Genomic DNA, 15382 nt, shown 5'->3' with positions numbered 1-15382 from the left:
AGGTCGTGATCTCAGGGTCGTGGGATGGAGCCAGAGTAGGGCTCCCTGCTCAGATCCGAGTCTGCTTCTCCCTCTCCCTCTGTGCCTCGCCGCCCTCCCAACCTGGCTCAAGCGCACACACTCTCAGATTGAATGAAAGACTTCTTTTTTTTTTTTTAAAGATTTTATTTATTTATCAGAGAGAGAGAGAGAGAGAGAGAGCGAGCACAGGCAGACAGAATGGCAGGCAGAGGCAGAGGGAGAAGCAGGCTCCCTGCTGAGCAAGGAGCCCGATGTGGGACTCAATCCCAGGATGCTGGGATCATGACCTGAGCCGAAGGCAGCTGCTTAACCCACTGAGCCACCCAGGCATCCCCCAAAAAAGAAGTCTTTAAAAGAATACTTGTGGGGCGCCTGGGTGGCTCAGTTGGTGAAGCCTCTGCCTTCGGCTCAGGTCACAATCCCTGGGCCCTGGGATCGAGTCCCACGTCAGGCTCCCTGCTCGGTGGAGAGCCTGCTTCTCCCTCTTCTTCTGCTCCCTTTTCCTGCTGTGCTCTCTCTCTCCCTGGCAAATAAATAAATATAATCCTAAAAGAAAGAAAGAAAGAATATTGCTCCCCTTTTTAAAAGAAGTGTGACCTCACACAGTTTGTGGCCCCGCCCCCATTCTTGTCCTACAAACACAAGGATTCTGATCAAGTCTATCTTGAAGATAATATCTCCTTAGAGACATCCTTTTAGGAATGAAATAGGAAACTGTGGAGCATTTGTAACTGTATGTTTATTACTAACCAGAGATGCTTTTCGCTTTGACTCACCGTGGAAGAGAATCGAATTCTCCGCTTAAAACAATGATTTTCCGTGGACTTTTCCGCGGCCTCGTTTCTGGCCTCACACATGCCACATCTCGCTTCCCCCCACTGCCCGCATCTTTCCACCAGGCGCTCAGGTCGTGCTCACATCTTACCCCTTCTGATTCCGCAGAACACACAGATCGGAGGGCGTGTAGCTGGACGGCCACCCTGGGTGGTCAGCAGTCCCCTGAGCAAACACAGACATGGCGGTGAACCACGTCAGTATACCCCAGCCGGGTCCAAACTCGACATATTTTTCCATCCAACCTGTCCTGGGTGGGAGCCCCACCCTCCACTGGTACTTACGCAGGAGAAGTGTGATGGGCAGGAACGCAGAGTGGACCCAGACAGTGATTTTGCCAGATCGGATTTAAGATATTTTCTATTTTGCAAATTTTACAAAAGCGTTTCACCCCGTGGCTGTGTTGTTAGGGCCCTTCTCCTGTCAGCCAAGGGCCTGGAGCTTAAGGTTCCTTGGCTTCCTGGAGACAAGCTACAGATTAGCCGCAGGAAGCCACCCCCCCTCCCCAGGTCAGAGGGTCAGAGGGAGGAGGTGGTGTCCCTAGTCCTTTGTCACCTGATAGTAGTGGGGCAAAGGTGGGCCTGCCCGGCCCCAGCTGCCGCACTCAGCAGAGACAAGATCAGGGGCCAGAGAAACCTTCCAAGGCAGAGAGGCGGGCAGGATCTACCCCATTTCTCCCTTGCTCCCACCTTCCAGGCTCCTTCCAAGCCCCCCCCCCCCCCGCACTGGGTGGCAGACCTGGGGACCAGGTCGTCCCGTGGACCATAGCTCTTCTGCCACGCCAAGGAGAGCCTCGGAGGGGTGAGGAATGGAGGGATAGCCTCCTGCTTAAAGATTATCTGTTGTTTACCTGAAATTCAGGTTTAGCCGAGTGTATTTTCTTTTCTTTTTCTTTTTTTTTTTTTTTTAGCTGAGTGTATTTTATATGGCCGTGTAGTTTATGGAGGTGGGGCCCAGAGTCCGGACGCCCAGCTGGTGAAGCTCTGTGGGAAGGGCTCTGTGGGACCTTGGTCAGCACCATGTCGTGGGGGAGGTCCCTGGCTGCTGTCTGGAGAGGGTAGAGCAGAGCCCCCCGCCCCCCGCCATGTGCCTAAACTGCCAGCACCTTCCCGACACGTGAGCTGGACACCCGGGGTGGCTCCTGAGGAGGCCGTGAGCACCGCTGGGAGAGCCCAGGTCCCCTCGGGTCACTGTTGTATTCCGTAGTCCTTGACCAGTGCCCGGGGCAGTGGAAACTCGGTGACACACACTCAGGAGTCTGCTCTGCGTAGACGCGGACACTCAGGATCAGAGAGACAGCGCTTGCCCAGGGACGCGGTCAGCGCTTGGGACGTGATCAGGAGGGCGTCCCCACCTCCCCAGTGCGTCCGTCCGGCGCTCACCTCTGTGGGCAGCAAAGGCCGAGGGCGGCGGCTGGGAGAAGATGGAGGAGCTCATGGCCTCATCTTAGGCTCTTTGCACAATGAGCCTCGAGTTTGACTCTCCCACTGCGACCCTTGACTTTGGGGGAGCCCCTCCCAGCTCCTGTGGGCACGTGAGCCATGGAGAAAGGGGGGTGAAGACTGTACGTCCCGGGGGCCCGCCCCCATCCTGGGCTCAGAGGTGGAGGCACACGCGGCTCCGGGCCAAGGTCGCTGGGACCTCCCTGTCCTTTCCTGAGAGACTCGGACTCAGAGGTTCGAAGACAAAAGTTGAAAATGGATTCTTCTGTTCTTTACTGAAAATGGACGTTGGTGTGAATTTTCATAGCGGCCTCTGCCTGCAACACGGTGTCTTCTTGACTGGAGGAAGGTACTGGCCAGACTTCATTTGTTGTTGGCACAGAGCAGAACGGGGTGTGCGTGTGTGTGTGTCATCGTCCACCGGGGTCAGGACGTCTCGGCTGTGCATGACCCCAGAGGGGCTGGGGACAGCCGCCGGATCCTGGGCAGAGACACTGTGGCCCCGAGGCTGTGCGTGGTTATTAAACTCACAGCTAATAATGACCCATGACCTCGGGAGTGTGCTTAGATGTCTCAGGGCCTGTTTAAGCATCTCGAACTTAGAATTTACTGGGTCCGACCCATCATAAAACTTGGCTGGAAGGGGGACATGCAGGGCTTTCGTGCCCACTGCAGCCCTCCCTGCCTCCCCTGTGCACGCTCCCCAGGTTGCAGGCCCAGGGGGATGCCCACCAGACGGGGGGCGGGGCTGCTATGCGGGGGCGGGGGCGGTGTAGGGATGCCCTGGGGCCACGTGGCGAAGGGGAGTTGGGCGGTTTCCCCCTTCGTGAGGGTGTCTGCCCTGCAGGTGGGCTCTGCCCCTGGGCTGCTGCCACGGTGGCTCCGCTGGCCCTCCCCGCAGGCTGTTTCTATGGGAAAACGCCTCCCAGGCCATCCCCCTTCGCCCAGCCCTGCCTGGGATCACGGCCTTTTTCTGGAGGACCGAGGACCGAGGAGCCACTGCTCCTGGTCTGGCATCTTCTCTCCCGCTCCTGAATGCCGCGCTGTCATCCCCTTTAAGATGCCGGCCGGCGGGGTGGGGGTGGGGGGGCGCCTGGGTGGCTCAGTGGGTTAAGCCTCTGCCTTCGGCTCAGGTCCTGATCCCAGGGTCCCGGGATCGAGCTCCGCATCGGGCTCTCTGCTCGGCAGGGAGCCTGCTTCCCCCTCTCTCTCTCTCTGTCTGCCTCTCTGCCTGCTTGTGATCTCTGTCTGTCAAATAAATAAACAAAATCTTAAAAAAAAGAAAAAAAAATCTTAAAAAAGAAAGACACCGGCCAGGCGTGAGTCCTGCTTTCTGCCCCCTGCTCCCGCTGACCCGACTCACCTGAAGGGTGTTTCAGACTCGAGGGCTCGGGGCTTAACACGTTACAATTCACCGGTGTGTGTCATGGGTGCGCAGTTCGTGACTGTCTGTGAAATGGCCTTTGTGCCCAGCCTCGGAGTTTCTGGGGTGCCCGGGTCTCGGAGAGCGCCCAGATCCTGGGTTCCTCAAGCATGACTGTTCCCTCTGGGTCTTACACAAACTCAGTTTGTTTAAACGCATCGGCTCGGGGCAGCCAGGCTTTGTCGATGCCAATTTGTAGATCCCGGGGTTCAGCCTGGCGTGTGTGGCTGGGGAATGATAACCGTGAAAACCATTTTAAAATTATGATTATGATTAATATGCTACTTGTGATAATCATATAATTTATTGAGTGCTTACTTCACGCGAGGTGCTGTGCCGAGTGCCCACGGCGTGTGGCCCCATTTAACCTCGGTCACCTGTGCGCGTGCGCTCCGTTCTGTCCGCGGGCGGCGGGTCAGGCAGCTGGCGCTGGCACGGGGACCGTATTTCCTGGGGTGCAGGGTGGCAGCTAGTCTCTGGCGAACCCCGGATTTGAACCCTGCTCCTCCTCGGACTGCTGGCTTCCCTGCCTCCCGGGCCTCTGGGAACTCCCTCCAGACAGCCAAATTGCAAATCGCCTCCTTTCCTTCAGAATATGTTTTATTTTAAAATCACATGAAAATAACTCAATTCTCCACTGGAGCAACTGAGCGCTTAGACGGCTTGGAGGCTTCTCCAGCTCCCTCTTCACTGGACTCCGACGCGGGCCTGAGCGATGAGGTCCACGGAGCTGGGCTTCGGTAGCTCTTGGCCGTGTGTCCCTCCCCGGCGGAGGCCGGGCGGAGCGGGCTGGCTGCGCTGGGCGGGGATGTTGTGCGAGGGTGGGAACCTCAGGCCGCCACCAACCCGGCTTGGGAACCAACGTGCCCGGTGTCTTCTCCGCGCCAGGGGCTGCCTGGCACCAGCCATGTGTTTTGGGAAATTGGAAAAATAAACAGCACAAATAAAACAAAACTCCACCCAAGAAATCTGAGACAGATGCTGTTTTCCTCCTGGCCATGGCTCCAGCCCCAGCCCGGGTTTGGGGAGCGGCGAGCCCAGAAGGGAGCTTGGGGACCAGATGCCTGGGGGCAGCGGGGGGGGGGGGGCTGTGGAACCAGAATGGGACCTTTTTTACCCCTTTTCCAGAGACAGGGGCAGGGGCACGGGTGGGCGTCCCGCCGGCCCAGGGGGAGTCGCAGCCGGAAGTGAGTCAGTCCACAGGAATGCTGGGCCCGTTCCTTGTCCGTTCTCGCCCCGTACGGTTTCCATATTGGGGACTCGCTGGATTCACGGGCATGGCGTGGCTCACTGGTGCTGCTCTTAGCCAGGCAGTGGGACCTCTGAGTGGCTCGTGTGTGTGTGTGTGTGTGTGTGTGTGTGAGGGCGTGATGATGAGATGGTGATTCTCCTGCTGTGTTGCTCCCGCTCAGGGGAGAGGTGACAGCCATCGTGGAAGGGAGGCCTGTGGAGGCCGGGGATGCCCGTGCTCAGGCCTCAGCAGCCCTAGGAGCAGGGCCTGTCCCCTCCCGCCCCTCCCTGCCCTGGGAAGCCCACCAAAGCCACTTCAGGCCCAACCTCTCCCTTTCTTAAGAGAGCTGTCTGTTCTGGAAGTCCAAGGTGGGACCTGCCCGAGCAGACCTGAGGCCGTGGCCCAGGCTTCCTGTCCGGCAGGGCTGGCCTGGAGTCCCTGTGCTCTGGTTGGACGTCCGAGGAGGGATCACAATCACCGCTCGGCCGTGAGCAGACGTGCGTCCAAGTAGGCGGGGACGGTGGAGGGAGGCCTGTGTGTCTGCCGGGTGAGGTCACTGTAATCGTCGGGGTTCACCAGAGAAACAGATCAGTGGGGGACGGGCTTGTGTCATCCTGGAGGCCGAGGAATGCCATTGGCTGCAGTCAGATGACATGGGGTGTTGGGGTGGGGTGGGGGGGGCTCTGTCGGAGACGGGGGATGTCCGAGCCTCCCTGCTCTGAAGTGGCAGTGGTAGCATTTGCCCGGTGGGGGTGTGTGGGGAACGGATATGAGCTCGTGACCATCCCAGACCCTCGGTGCTTGGACGTGGCCATGACCGCCCAGCGTCCCCCGAGCCTTCTGCAAGGGTCTGCATGGCCCTCCCTGCCTCCTCAAAGCCTCGCTGGTCGCTTCAGGCCCTTGGGTCTCCTGCCACATGCCTTCCTTGGCCTTGTTTCACGGCGTCTGGGTTCAACATTTGGGGCGCATCTTGGGGTCCTCCCCAGCCCTGGAAAGAGACCTGGGCTTGGCGGCTGGTGTCTGTCAACACTAGACCCTGCAGGACGAGCCGCACACGTTCTGTTCTTGGTGCTCAGTCCATCCCTGTCCTCGGGACGTGGAGAGCATGTGAGTCCCCGGGGAGCTGGGCACGAAGCCCGCCGTGCAGGTTGGCCCGCCGGGAGCTCTGGAACCGCTAGGAACAATGCCGGCTGCATCCCCTCTCCGTGGCCCGTCGTTGAGGAGTGGGTTTGTGGAATGAATGAATGTTCCAAGGGCCTCTCTGGAGGACGGCACCTCTGAGGCCGGCGTTCTGGGTGGGGGTCCGGGAGGTTTCTGGGTTAGCCCCAGGCCCCTTCTCTGCTCCTCTTGCTGTGTGTGGGGAGGGCCTCTGCTGGCCAAAGTGGGGTGTCCCTACAGCTCCAAGGGATGGCTTGGTTGCCCAGGGAGCCCGCTTCTGGAGCAGCAGTCGCGCTCCCTGTCCCTCCCGTGGATCCCCTTCCTGGCAGCCCCGGGTTTGCTTGGCTTAGCAGCTCCCCAAATCCCCTCGAGTCCGGACTTGCCTGCTGTAAACCTCTCCGGAGAGCACGCGCCGGACCCGGGGGTTGCGTGTCGGGACCCGGCGCCTGCAGCACGGGGCCGCGTTCCCCTGCTGCGGTGGTGGGAGGGACCCGCTCATCCTTCGCTCCTGAATCCAGTCCGGCTCTGCCCCGCCCCAGAGCAGAGGGGCTGGGTCGGGGCCCCGGGTGCAGGGAAATCTCAGTTCGCCATGCGGGTCGACCAGCTTTATCCCGGGGGTGGCTGGAGCCTGACTGGGCGCCAGCACTCTCACCGTCCTGCGGACAGTCGGGGTGGAGGAGCCACTTGGCCAAGCCTGGGTTTTGGAGGTTGATGGGCTCAATTGCTAGTAGCTGTGCGGCCCCAGGCACGTTGCTCAGCCCCGCTGAAAGGCAGCTGTGAGACGGGGAGTGAGAGCTGGGCGGGAAACGTTGCGCCAAAGGCTCGGCCTGGTGCCCGCCAGCCACCGGCGTCCGGAAGGCAGTAGCTGTCCTTGAGGGTGGCAGCTGGGTCAGGGGGTCACGGGGGGAGGACCAGGGCCACTGGTTCCTGGTCCTGGAGCCCCCTGCAGAGCATGGGTGAGGTTATCTCCCGTGCGAACCGCCCTCCAGCGGCCCGGTGTGACCTTTGCCCTCTGCCCCTGTCTCTAGGAGTCACGCGGACCTCCAGCAACCGTCTCCGGAAGCTCGGCGACCCCACCGGCCCAGGTGAGTAGCTTGTTCAGCCGTGACCCCCCCCCCCCCGGTTCTTCTGGCCCAGCCCTCTAGCCCACCTGGCCTTCTGAGGTGAGCGGAGGGGGGGGGGGGCTTGCCTGCCGCCCAGGGAGGCCTGGTCTTTGATGGCTCCGACTCAGGTGGCTTTCAGGCCTGCTGAGCACAGTCTGCCAGAGGTGGGCCTCGTGGGAGCGGGGGCGCCTCTCTGTAGGGAGGCAGCCCTGGCCCAGGGAGCAGGCCACGTGTGTGTGGGGGACAGAGGACAGAGGACCGAGGCGGGTGTGGATGCTGTTGGGCTGCCCCGCGGAGGCGCGGAGGGACAGACGGGCAGCCCAAGGGCAGGAGGCTTTGACTCTGAGCAGCCACGGACCCCTGCTGCTTCCCACGCCCTGCAGAACTGAGGGGGCTCCGGCAACAAACCTCCGCGAGGGTTGTCCGTCTGAGGTGTCACCTGCCCACGGGCTGGGCACCCCTGGGCTTGTGGGGCAGCCGAGGGGCAGCCTGGCAGGGAACGGGGGTGGGAGTATCAGGGGCCTGTGGATGCACAGGCCGCGATGTCCCCACGGCTGTGTCTGAGGCCCCTTGTGGTGCAGGACGGGGCTGGGTGTGGGAAGGGAAGGGTGACGCCCGGCTGGAGGTCTCCCGGGCGGCTGAGTGATTCACATCCGCGGTTACGCAAGAGCTCCGCCCCCTGTAGCCACGTCGGGCTACTAACCACTGGACGGCCCGGCCTGTCTTTCTGGGGAACTTTCCTCTGGGGCCCCGCAGCTGGTCTGCTTCTTTGCTCTTCCAGCAGCCAGGCCAGGTCTAAGGGCCTCGCCTGGTGCCGGGGCCAGGGACAGGTTGCTGAGCTCTGAGGTTGAGGTGTCCGGAGACTGGCGCCCTGGGCCATGTGGACCCAGTCTCCTCTGGCCATTGCTTCCCTGGGCTCAGACTGGCCAGTTCTGTGCCGTCAGCACTTGGCAGCCGCTGCCACGGTCCGCTTGGAAGCCTAAGGCATAATTTGCTGCAGCCCAGAGCTGTGCGCCCGCGATCTGGGTTTTCTTGGGACCGCCTGCTGACACACGAAATCCTCTCTGGGGGGGCCTGCCTGGGCTCTGCCTCGGGACACCCTTTCCTTGTCTTCCTGGCTCCTTCTCTAATCCCAGCCGTCCCGCGGCTAAGACCGGGGTCCCGATGGGGGTCTTCGCTGGACCCCCAGCCTCTCAGTGCCCTGGTCCCTCTGACCCTTGCAGGATCCCTGTTTGGAGCCGCCACCCGCCCTCCCCTCTTGTCGCACACTCGGCCTGGCCTCCTGCGTCCGGGACCCCAGACCCCTAGTCCTTCCAGAGGGCCAGGGGCGGTATCCCAGCACAACCTCTGTGAGCTCAGGCTCTTCACGAGGTTGATGCTGGCAGAAGCCACAGGCCACCAGCTCAAGCCGTGCCCACGGTCCACCCTCCTATGACCTTACTTTCTGCCCTTCTTGGAAAAATGGGATTGGTAGACCCTGTAAAAACACTGGAAAGAATGAAATAAGCCAGCCGTGTGCCCACCAGCCCTCTTGAGAAATAAGGTGTTCTAGGTGCGGTGTGAGCGCCCGGGGGACCCTCCCCATGCCTTTTCCTGCCAGGGTGACTCCCTGGTCACTGCCAGCGCACGTGTGCTGTGTGTCTGGACGACATGTGTCTCCCCCTGCAGACCAGCAGCTGCCTGTCGGCCATCCGAGGGGCGTCGGCTCGAAGGTGCTCTTTGCTTTTTCAGGCGACACGATGTCTCTGAGATCGTCCTCGCCGGCACGTGTAGCCCTGTTCGTGTGTACTGCCCGTGGGCGATGGCTCCTTGGTGTGGGCCTGCTGTTGGAGGTCAGCGGAAACCTTCCTCTGTCCTAGGCGCCGCTGGAAACATCCTCACGTGTCCCCATGCACACGTGTGTGTCCCCAGGCGGATGCCCACACTCTGACCTCCCAAGTGGCCTTCCGGTGTGTTCTCCCACAAGCCTCGAGTGGCCTCTGTGGGTCGCTGCCTCTAGGCCACTGTCTCTGGCCAACCTTTGTCCTGGTTCCCACAGCTTGCACAGTGTTTCCCCTCGGCCGGCTTCCTCACCTCCCGCGGCCGGCCCCTCCAGCCTTGCCCGACTGTCCCCCTGGGACTCCTCAGAGCCTCTCTTTGTGCCCGGACATCCGGTGTGTTCTGTATCCCGCTCTTCCTCCTCCCAGTGCCTCTGAGATGGGTGGCCACATCCCTGCTGTAGGGGGTTGACTAACGTCCCCCCAGAATTCTTGTTCACCCGGAACCTCAGAAAGTGGCCCGACTGGGAAATGCATCTCTTAGAAGCGCGGTCAGTGAAGGCCCCGGAGATGAGATCCTGCTGGACTTAGGGTGGTTCTTAAGGCTGATGGCGGGGGGCCTTACGGGAAGGGGAGAGGTACAGGGGAGCAGGCCACGTGAGGACCCAGGCAGAGATGGAGGGAGGTGGCCGCAAGCCCAGGGACGCTCGAAGACGCAGGAAGCGTTTTTCCCGCAGCCGCTGGAGGAAGCTCGGCCTCCGCTGCTAACCTTGATTTTGGGCTTCCACCTCCCGAACGGGGAGACAATCCACTTCTGTTGTTTTAAAGCCTCTCTGTCATAGCGATCTGTGACAGCAGCCCCAGGAAGCCCGTGCACATCCTCTGGGTCCGGCTGGGTGGACGGCACGCTCCCCGCAGAAGGGTCTCCCTGAAACGCTGCTGTCTGGGCCGTGTCTCTGCCCTTATGCCTCACGAGTGGTTGCCCCACGGCATCCCTGGTGCGGGTTCCCGCCCTCCCCCAGTCTTTCTGTGCAGGCTCGCACACGCCTCCTTGCTCCCGGCCCCGGGGAGCTCTCCGCCTCGCGCTCAGGACGCCCGGCTGTACGCAGGGCCCGGCTGCCGGCGTCCCAGCCATGTGGGCCGGTGGGGGGGAGAGTGTGGCTTGGCGGCGGTCAAGGAAGACACCGCCAGAGTCTGGCTGCCCGTGGGCCTTGCCCGAGGCTCCCACAGGCACCCCTCGCTGGTGCCGCTCTTCCCACCCACGGACACCCGCTCCTCCTCGGTGTCTCTCGGGTCTCAGCCTGGCCGTGCACGGAGGTCCTCAAGCAGGAAATCTCAGCCGTCGACCTTGACCGATGCCCCCCCAGCACCGTCAGGTCAGCAGGTCACCGAGACCTTCTCAACTGCCCCTGCCCTCGAGTGACCTGGGTGCGGTCAGGCATCAGTGCCCCCCGCGTCTCGCCCTTCTCCCCACGGACGCTCCCCTGGCCCCGTCGGCGGTCAGTGGCATTTACCGAGACCCGCCTGCGCGCACAGGCTCCATCCGTGTGATTACCCGAAACAGACCTGGTCATGGCCTCTTACTTAAAGGACCCCTAGTTGCCTTTTGCAAAGCGCGGGATGAACTAAAGCACAGGACGGTGTTCAAGGCGCTTCCCAGCCTGACCTGTCTCTCCTTCCAGGCTCTCGCTGCTCCGTCCTCCCTCCTAGACGGGGAGGCCGTCCCGGCTTCCCCCCGGCCACGGTGCCGGGACAGTCCCTGTACCTTCGTACTTCTGAAGGTCTTGACTTTGACCCAACCTGTCCATCCCCAGCGTTGGCCTTGGGGGTCTCTTTGTCCTCCGGCCCACAGGGCTGCATGTTCTTACGGCACGTGGCTCGCAGGCCGCAAATACTGTTGCATTCAACTGGGAAGGACAAGCTTGGGGTGATGGGCCCAAGAATGAGTTTAAAATAGAAAAGTCAGCCTTCTTTTGCGTTGGCTGAAAAGTAGCTTTTCTCTTCGTGTTCCGGTGAAGAAATTCACTGAGAATGCAGCGTCTCTGGGGAGGAGGATTTGGGAGCAGCGCAGCCCGGCGGCCGTGGGCACACGTGGCCCCCACATTGCAGGCGGTAGATCGAGCACGTTGACGTCATCCTAGAACGTTCTGTCGGGCCGAGCTGGCCGGGAGAGCCGACCCGTTGGCTCTTCAGGTTCATTGTTCTTCCTGCGAGCACGTGTTGGGCACCGAGTGAGCGAGCGGGCAGAGCGTTGGGCTCTCGGCAGGAAGGGGAAGACACTAGCCCTTCGTGGGCTTTCTCAGTGATCTGGGGAGAGGGGCTGCGGGGCAGATGCTCCCGAGATCCGGGCTTCGGCGCTCCGCCGTCCCCTCGTGCCTTAGGGGCTGCGGGTTCTCCTGGAGGCACGAGGTTCTGGCTCCGGCCCCGGCCCTGCCCAGGATGGGTGACGGAGCACGAGACCTGTTTGTGGCGGAATTCAGCCGGGCCTGGGCCGCCCCTCTCCATGGTCTTGGTTCCCTTCCACACCGTTCTGGAAGAACTCCCACAGCCACGGAGCCGGCCCGGGCCGTTCGCACCTGTAAACCCCGCAGCCGTTCCCAAGGCAGAGAGTAGCTGGGTCGTATTTATTTAGGAACAGCTGAACCTTGCTGCTCAGGAAAGAGTGGAGAGAGGGTTCCTGAGAGGAAGGTAGCCAGCCCCAGCCCGGAGCCCGCCTCGCGCTGGGCCTGGCTTGCTGGGCCAGGCTGGGGGGGGGGGGGTGCCCGCTCTGCTGGCAGGTACGGTGGGGACAGCGGGGCCGCGGGAGGGGCCGCGGGAGGCCGCCAGATGGAGCGCCTTCGTCGTCGACTCAGGGAAGCCGACCTCGGTGCTGGAGTCAGGGCTGAGCAGGAAACGAACGGAAAAGTCATTTCTTAGAGTGAGAGCTCCCGTAGCTTGGAGCTGATTACGGAGGATTCGAGAGCGTCTGCGTGGAGCAGGGGGCGGCGAGAGCGGGTGGGAAGCCCGAGCCCAGGGCCTCAGGAAGTCTCCTTTCCGCCGGGCTCCTCTGTCCCCGTGTCCTCACGGCCCCTCCTCAGAACGCACACCCCGGGAACGAGGCCACCTTGGTCCAGGGGCCCCTGCTGTGCGCATCATGGGAGTCGTCCTCCTGGCCTGGTGGGGGCAGTTCGGGGCACCCGGGGATGCCTCGTAGCTGTGTGTACCCCCCCATGGGGTGCGGGGGGCTTGTGGCTGTGCTTCCTGGAGGGCCCCCCCAAGTCCTGCCTTTAACGAGAAAGCCATCCCCCAAGCCATCCCCCAACTCTTCCCCCTCTCCCCTACACACCCCTCGCAGGGGATGGGGACATGGATGGTGGTCAGGAGTCTGCAGGGGGGGGGGGGGGGCGGGGGTGGGTGGGTGCGTGGGGGGGTGGGGGAGGTGTGTGCAGATCTGTTGGGGGGGTAAAGGACAGAGATACCATCTTAGAAACTGTCTAGAAGAGGCTGTGGGGCAACGGTGCCCACCCCAGGACACGGGCTGGCTGGGTGTGGGGGCAATTTCCCAAGGCTGTGGCCACGGTGGGGGGAGGGGGTCCTGCCTCCCCCAGGTGGCAGGTGTTGGTCCAATTTGGAAAGTGCTGGGTGGAAGGAAGCCAGCCCCCCACAGGGACGGCTGGGCTCTCGCATTTACTATGCAAATGCGCCGGAGGCATCTAAGGCCTGCATCTAGTTTATGTAACCACAGAGCCTCGTCAGGGGAGGAGAGAGCCACGTGGGGAACCCACTTTGGGGGATGCAGGTCCCCCGGCCTGGCCAGGCCCGTTGCTCCCCTCCCCCGCTGGGTGTGAACAGTGCTGGTGCCTAGACGCAGCCTCGATGAGCACTGGGGGGTTGGCTGCCGCCTTCTCCCACGGCTTGGCCTCACCCTACCTCTGCGCCTGGCCTCTGAGCTGGCTCCTGACTAACACGGGCCTCACTGGAGCCAATTGGTGCTGCCAGGTTTTTGGTTTCAAACGCTCCCCTGCTTGGGCCAGAATGCTTGGATTTTTAGGCATGGGGCGGGGGTGGGGAGCGGATGGACACTGAGCCAAACTGCCGGGGAAGCACCGAGGGTCAGAGCTGTGCTCAGCCGTGAGGACGACGACAGAGCCCTGGGCGCCTGCAGGAAGGGGGGGGCGGCCCATGGCCAGCCCGAAGCCTGGCCTACCCCGGATTCCCACCAGCGGACCTGTCTGTGGGGCCCTCCTGGGCTGGCTTGCCCTGTGGCGTGCCCCGTCCCACGTGTATTAAAGGGGTTTCTTCTTTGTATCTTTTCTGTCGTGTCTAAATTCAATACAGTGAACACATATTATGTTTATATTCAAGAAAACCAGTGAGGAATATTTTTTTCAAAATCGGGGAAGAGATTTGAATGGATAACCCCCCCAAATTCTCCGTGATTGCCATTGTCCTAGCTCAAGGATTGTTAGCTGTTGGTGGGCTCTCGGGTTTACAGGGCCTGTCTGTGTTCCCTGGGGGCCCTGAACCCATCGCCACAGATCCGGAGGGTCGCAACAACAGAAGTGTGTTCTTGCGACATTCTAGAGCTGGAGTCTGAGATCCAGGTGTGGCTGGGCTGCGCCCCCCCCCCCCCCCCCCCCCCCCGTCCTAAGGCTCCAGGAAAGGATCATTTCCTGGCCTCTTGCTTCTGGGGGCTGCATCCAGCCTTCAAAGGTGGGGGCATCAGGTTTCTGCTCTGTCTTCCCGTCCGTTTCTCTGTAGACCTCTCTGTCTCCCTCCTGCATGAGACGAAGGCACCCAACTGCACCGCGGGCTCCCCCTCCTAACCCAGGCTAATCAGGATCCTTTGTTGGGTCCTGCAAAGACTCTCCAGATAAAGTCCCATTTGCAGAGATTAGGGTGTGTGACATCTTTGGGGGCCATTTTTGAGCTCATGGGACCTCCCTGGGCTAAGACACTGTCCGCACATTCCCTCGGCAGGCAGGCCACTTTTGGGGCTGTCCTCCAGGCTCTGCTTGGAGGGGGTGGGAATGGGGAGGTGGTCCCTGTTTGGTGTCCCCTGCTACCAAGGAGACACCCTTGCTACATAGGAGACTGCGACTGAGGTCCTGTCCCGGGCAGGAGGGGACGGAACTTTGTCCCCACCATCCAGCTGATGTGCGTGCACAGCACCCCCCAACTCTGACCAGGTGCTGGTCCCCCCTACCCCGAGTTTGCCAGGTGAGCAGCACCCACTCCCCAGTCCAGGGGAAGAGTAGGAAACAGCTGAGCCCCCCCCCCCCCCAGGCCTTGGGGGGCCCCTCCCAGAGAAGTGCTGAGTATGGGGAACCGCGCTGTGGAGCCAGGCTCCCTCCCCGGGGACCGCTGGGGACTCACTGACTCATGAGTAACTGGGACCTTCCAGGAAGTCTCCTTCGGGCCATCTCCCCACCCCCACCAGCTTGGGCGGGGACAAGCCTGTGGCCTGTGTCACCCGGCAGCCCCAGGGACAACTCCACGGGGCTCGTTGGGGCAGGTGCTCTGGAGCCCTCCCTGGCCGCCTGCCTCCTCGGAGGGGCCCAGCAGGGAGAGGGGTCGGGCCGGGCCGCAAGGGAAGGCGAGGCCGCGACGGGGCTTTTCTCAAACGCTTCGGCCAGAGGAAACGTCGCCTCGCGGGCCGGGGAAAATGAAAGACTTTGGAAGTCGCCAGGAATTTGACTGCGAGCTGGTTTCCAAGAGGCTAAGTTAAGCTTCTCCAAGTGGATATTAAAAAGGAGCAGCAGGCCTGGCGGAGGGGCTGGAGGGGGTGGAGAGAAGGCCGGAAGCCGCCCGCTGCACCCTGCGCCTCCGGAGCCTGCCCGCGCGCGCACAAAGCCCAGACAGGCCGGCCGGACCGGGGCTGCGGGAGCCTCGCGGCCGCCCCCCCCCCTGTCCCGCCTCCTGTCCCGCGCGGCCTCCGGCCCTTCTCCCTCCCGATCCACAGAGACAATGCTACCTCAGTTTGGGGCACAAACATATGATCAGCACATGGAAATGTGGTAATTTGGATGCGTTCGTGATTGCAACAGATTGAAGAAATTAGACCAGACAAAGAGTGTTTTTGGAGGAGGAGGAGGCCGGAGGAGGGAGGGCGTCGGGGGTGAGAAGGGGAAGACGCCTCTGGAAAGGCGCCGGGACTCCCGCCTGCTGCTAAATAGACCCGTAGTCATGGAGAGAGACCGGATCACAGGTAGGCCCCCCGCAGCCCCCTCCCCTAACTCAGAGCTATATCGCTGCTTCGGGAAATCAGCCCCTGGGGGTCACTTTTATTCATTCGTGTGGACGTACTTCTGTTCCTTTGGACTGTTCTGAGGCCGTGGGATGCCGTCTGCCCAGAGCGGAGCCCCACCAAGTCTGGCTCTCACTGAGGCTCTGCCTTCCTTCCCCTCGCTGTTCCGCTCGGTCCCCAGCTCGGT

General features: G+C 61.9%; 1 protein-coding gene across 3 annotated transcripts in view; it reads left to right on the top strand.

Moving 5' to 3' along the window:
- SEPTIN9 (septin 9) overlaps window positions 1-15382 on the top strand; it is a 144044-nt gene that overhangs the window by 8281 nt on the left and 120381 nt on the right. For 2 of the 3 annotated variants that reach the window (XM_059150301.1, XM_059150300.1), the window contains exon 2: window positions 7138-7194. In XM_059150301.1, coding sequence (XP_059006284.1) covers window positions 7138-7194 — 57 coding nt within the window. Of the gene's footprint in view, window positions 1-7137; window positions 7195-14456; window positions 15157-15382 lie in introns of those variants that run through there. The other variant, XM_059150303.1, reaches the window with a different exon arrangement.

The sequence above is a fragment of the Mustela lutreola genome, chromosome 15 (assembly GCF_030435805.1).
Source record: "Mustela lutreola isolate mMusLut2 chromosome 15, mMusLut2.pri, whole genome shotgun sequence".
In the NCBI taxonomy this organism is placed as follows: Eukaryota; Metazoa; Chordata; class Mammalia; order Carnivora; family Mustelidae; genus Mustela; species Mustela lutreola.
The sequence above is the reverse complement of the archived record's forward strand: the minus strand, read 5'-3'. Positions and strand labels throughout refer to the sequence as shown.